Source organism: Nothoprocta perdicaria, unplaced genomic scaffold, assembly GCF_003342845.1.
Source record: "Nothoprocta perdicaria isolate Ctin4 unplaced genomic scaffold, notPer1 scaffold_260, whole genome shotgun sequence".
Classification (NCBI taxonomy): domain Eukaryota; kingdom Metazoa; phylum Chordata; class Aves; order Tinamiformes; family Tinamidae; genus Nothoprocta; species Nothoprocta perdicaria.
In genome coordinates this window covers 843,134-847,027 of record NW_020455489.1, presented here as the reverse complement: position 1 = coordinate 847,027, position 3,894 = coordinate 843,134, and the positions used below count along the sequence as shown (strand labels likewise).

At 64.9% G+C, this 3,894-nt stretch overlaps 1 protein-coding gene across 1 annotated transcript in view; it reads right to left on the bottom strand.

The window, feature by feature from the left end:
• Positions 1 to 1,907: 1,907 nt before the first annotated feature.
• Positions 1,908 to 3,894, bottom strand: part of ECHS1 (enoyl-CoA hydratase, short chain 1) — a 4,239-nt gene continuing 2,252 nt past the window's right edge. The window contains exons 3-8 of the mRNA XM_026040685.1: positions 3,489 to 3,616; positions 3,292 to 3,391; positions 3,007 to 3,111; positions 2,771 to 2,890; positions 2,320 to 2,387; positions 1,908 to 2,231 (exon numbers count right to left, since the gene is read on the bottom strand). Coding sequence (XP_025896470.1) covers positions 2,166 to 2,231; positions 2,320 to 2,387; positions 2,771 to 2,890; positions 3,007 to 3,111; positions 3,292 to 3,391; positions 3,489 to 3,616 — 587 coding nt within the window. The 3' untranslated portion in view covers positions 1,908 to 2,165. The remainder of the gene's footprint in view (positions 2,232 to 2,319; positions 2,388 to 2,770; positions 2,891 to 3,006; positions 3,112 to 3,291; positions 3,392 to 3,488; positions 3,617 to 3,894) is intronic.

The following is a 3,894-nucleotide window of genomic DNA, read 5'->3' as shown; positions in this document are numbered from 1 at the left end:
GGCCAAGCACCGCTTGGTTTTACATGGGATCTCCTTCCTGGCCTGCAGCTCCCTTCTGGGGAGCTCCCTTCTGGGGAGCTCCCTTCTGGGGAGCTGCACCTCATCCAGATCGTTTCCCCAAAGGGCCATGGTTCTGCCTGCGAGGCGTTAATATTCATACTAAAACCGGCTGCACGCTGGGGTTTTTCTGTGTGCGCTGATGTGCCGGTGCCCACGGTCCTGAGCGGCTCTTGAAGTGCCCCAAGGGGCACTTCACGTCAGCCCCTTCGATCCACGCGGTCACGTTAGCTCCTTTTGAGCTAGCGCGGCTCGTAAACCATTTATGGGGGACGCTTGCGCAAGTCGCAGAGCCGGGCTGCTCGCCGGGGGAACGTTGTTTGCCGTGAACACGGCTCCTGCTCTGGAAAGGGGAGACGGGGAGCACGGAGTCCCTGCGGGGCGCCGCGTGCCGCCAGCCTGGCGCTGCCCTTTGCCCGCGGCCGCCCTGCCAGCCTGGCGCTGCCCTTTGCTCGGGCTCCGCCGGTGGCCGCCCCGGCGCTGCCTTTTGCCTGCTGGCCGGCGTCCACGCGGCCAGAGTGAGCCGACGGCCGAGCCATGGCGCGGTGAGCGAAGGGACGGCTCCCGCGGGCACCGGGGATGGAGAGGACAGGCCTGGGGCAGGGATCTCCACAGAGCTTGGCACCTGGCTCCGGGAACAGGGAGGTCCAAGAGGGATGGGTGGTTGCCCAGTGCAGCTTGGGTTCCTGGCGGGAAGCTCGGCCGCAGGGTGGGTCGTGACAAATCCCTTGTGTCTCCGCAGCTTCGCCATCCTCGTGGGCACAGCCGTGCTCCTGCAAGTCCTTGGGAGCGCCCAGGTAAGGGCCGGGGAGCCAGGTGCAACACGTGTGTGTTGTCCCTGACCTTCACAGGGAAGACAGTTGGGGACAGTCTGGCTGAGCGAGGGGAGCGCAGGAGCGGGGTTCGCAATTCCCTCAACTCCCCCTTTCCTCACCTCTCTCCTCACAGGTGCTGAGCGACACCAGGGAAAAGAAGCCGCCAGCCAAGCTGGATTTGAAGGAGATGTAAGAGGCACCGGAGCCCCTCTCCTTGGCACCTTTCCCTCTGGCCTCTGTRTCCCAGCCCGTCCCGCAGGCAGGGGCTGATCGCAGAGGGCACCCGCAGCAACGGGTCCTTTCTGGTTTCTTCCTTCCAGCATCCTGGGCGTAAAAGCCGCGGAGCCTCGAGAAGGCAGCATACCAGAAATAAAGGTGTTCTCCAGCGAGGAGCAGGCCTGGAGGGGTAAGCGCGTCGGCGCGGCCACCCCTGCGCCGTGGCCCGCCCTGGGTCCCCAGCCCATGCTGGGTCTCTTGTCCTCTGCAGCGGGCCCCGAGGAGGACCTCGATCACCTSCACCATCCCGAGGACAACGTTGTTGAGGAGGTGGCGCACGTGCGGCTCCTGGCTCTGCCCCGCCAGGTGCAGAATGGCCCAGAAGAAGACCGGGACCACATCTACCACGGCCGAGACGAGGAGATGTGACCCCCCCTGCTCTAACAGACGGGGCATCAGAGCTGCCCCAGCTTCTCACCACAGCCCTGGCTTTCCCCAGGAAGATCTCCTCTCCCCGCTGGCCTTCCAAAAACCTCAATAAACCTCGTCGCCCCCGCTGCCCACCCCAGCCGACTCCTCATTTCTGCTAGAAACCCCTCCAGGTGGGGCCTCATCCTGCAGGGACTGCCCCGGCTCACACGGCCCCGCGCAACCCGCTGTAGCTGCGTGGGACGAAGACGAGCGCCCGGGGTGTGTTGGGGGGTCTCCAGCCCCTGCTTGCCGGCTCTCGGAAGGGTGGGCCGAGGCCAGGCAAACTCACCGTACGGGTGTCGGAACAATGCTGGGCTCCACCTTAACACATCAGGAGCAGAAGCACCAGGAAAGCCTTTTAATAGGAGCTGCGAGCTGAGCCCTGGTTCAGATCATCGCACCGAAGGAAGGGCCTCGGTCCCGGCCGGGTCCCCAGTCCCTCGGCRTGCTGCAGCGCTGGGGGACTCTGCCCCTTTCCTCCACGGAGGGCAAGAGTCACCCTGATTAGGCACGTGGGTCAGTTAAGGAGGTGCGTGGTGAGGGCTGCTGGGCAGCGTGGGGTCCGAGGGCACCAAAGGGACCRCTGTCCCCAGGGGGACGCCGGGCTCAGCTGTCGGTGAACTTGGCCTTGCGCTTCTCCACGAAGGCGGTCATCCCTTCCCTGCGGTCATCCTGTGAGGAAAGGGAGAGGCTTGGGGGGCTGCGGCTCTCCTGCTCCCACCCGCACCCGGCTCGTGCGGCCGGACAGGGAGATACTCACGGTGGCAAAGGTGGCGTAGAAGAGTCTCTTCTCCGTCCTGATGCCCTCCGCCAGCGTCGTCTCGAAGGCTGAGGAGCAGGGGACAGGTCGGGAGGAGGCCGCGTGTGCCCAGCCCGGGCGAGAGAGTCCCAGCCATGCCCAAACCCCTTCATCCCGCTCCTTGACAGCTCCACGTGGGAGCATGGCACGGACGACCCCTCAGCCATGGTGACCCCAGAGCCACCTCTGGACACGTTTGGGAAGCTCCTGGCCCGTGTCCGAGGAACCCACGCAGCGGTGGGCCAGCGCTGCCCACGCGCCTTGGGGACCGTAACCATGATTCCAACGCTTGGCACGCGCTGGGGCAACTCCTCCGGCTCTGCCAAGGGCGTCGGGTCATTTCTGAGCCTGCCACCTCTCTGGCCGTGGCTCAGGACACTCACAGCCCCAGTGTCCCCACACGCGCCCGTACCCGCGTTGACGGACTCCTTCGCGATGGCTGTCACCAGCTTGGAGTTGCTAGCGATCTTCTCCGCGCAGCCGATGGCCGCTTCCAACAACTTGTCCACGGGGAAGATCTTGCTGACGAGACCTAGCAAGGACGGGGGATGAGGGCGCGGACGGCTCCCCTCATCCCAGCAGCTCCCGGACACCCACAAGCTGCTGGGCTCGGGGCTCGGTGGCTGGGGAGGACCGTCTGGCTCCTACCTGCTTCCTTTGCCTCCTGTGCGGAGATCCTGTCTCCAGTGAGGACCATCTCCATGGCAAGCGACTTCCCTACAGCTCTGGTCAGCCTCTGCGTCCCACCAGCGCCTGGTAATTAGGGAAGAGCTGCCGCCTCCATACGGAGAGGCGCTCAGGGAGCCGCACGTGCGGCATCTCCCGAAGGTGCTACGCTGGGCCAGACCCCAGGACTCTGGCGTCTCCCTCAGCCCCACGTGCCCACCCCGCACCGGAGCGGGACACTGGGGACCTCCTCTCCGCGGGCGCTACCTGGAATAGTCCCCAGGAGGATTTCAGGCTGGCCGAACTGCGCCTTCTCCCCGGCGTAAACGATGTCGCACATCATGGCCAGCTCGCACCCGCCGCCGAGCTAGCGAGAGGGGAGGCGGGCGTTAGGAGCCACGCGGGAGCGTCCAAGCGCACCGCACCCCGGCACCGGGACAAGCAGCGCCCAGGTCGGGACTCACCGCGTAGCCGTTGACGGCTGCTAYGACCGGCTTGCGGAGCTTAGACACCTGGTCCCACTCGTCGAGGAAGCCGGCCTTGTAGCACTGCTGGAACGTGTTGTTCTGCATCTCCTTGATGTCCGCGCCGGCTGCAGAGAGAGAAGCCAGCAGGTGCCCTCAGCGCCTCCGAGCTTCAGGAAGGTCCCCACCGGGCATTCCCGGAGGGAATGCACACAATAAGAATAAATAAAGAAGTAGAAATGAAATAATCCGTTAAGACAACGTACAGATAGCTGAGAGGGACCCCGGGCAAGTGGTGAGGACGTCCTATGGGGAATCATGGCATATCCTCCAGGAGAAGGGGTAAGGATCATGCCCCCTAACCTCCTGGAGGGGTGGTGGGGACGTGCTATGGGGCGCCACGGCA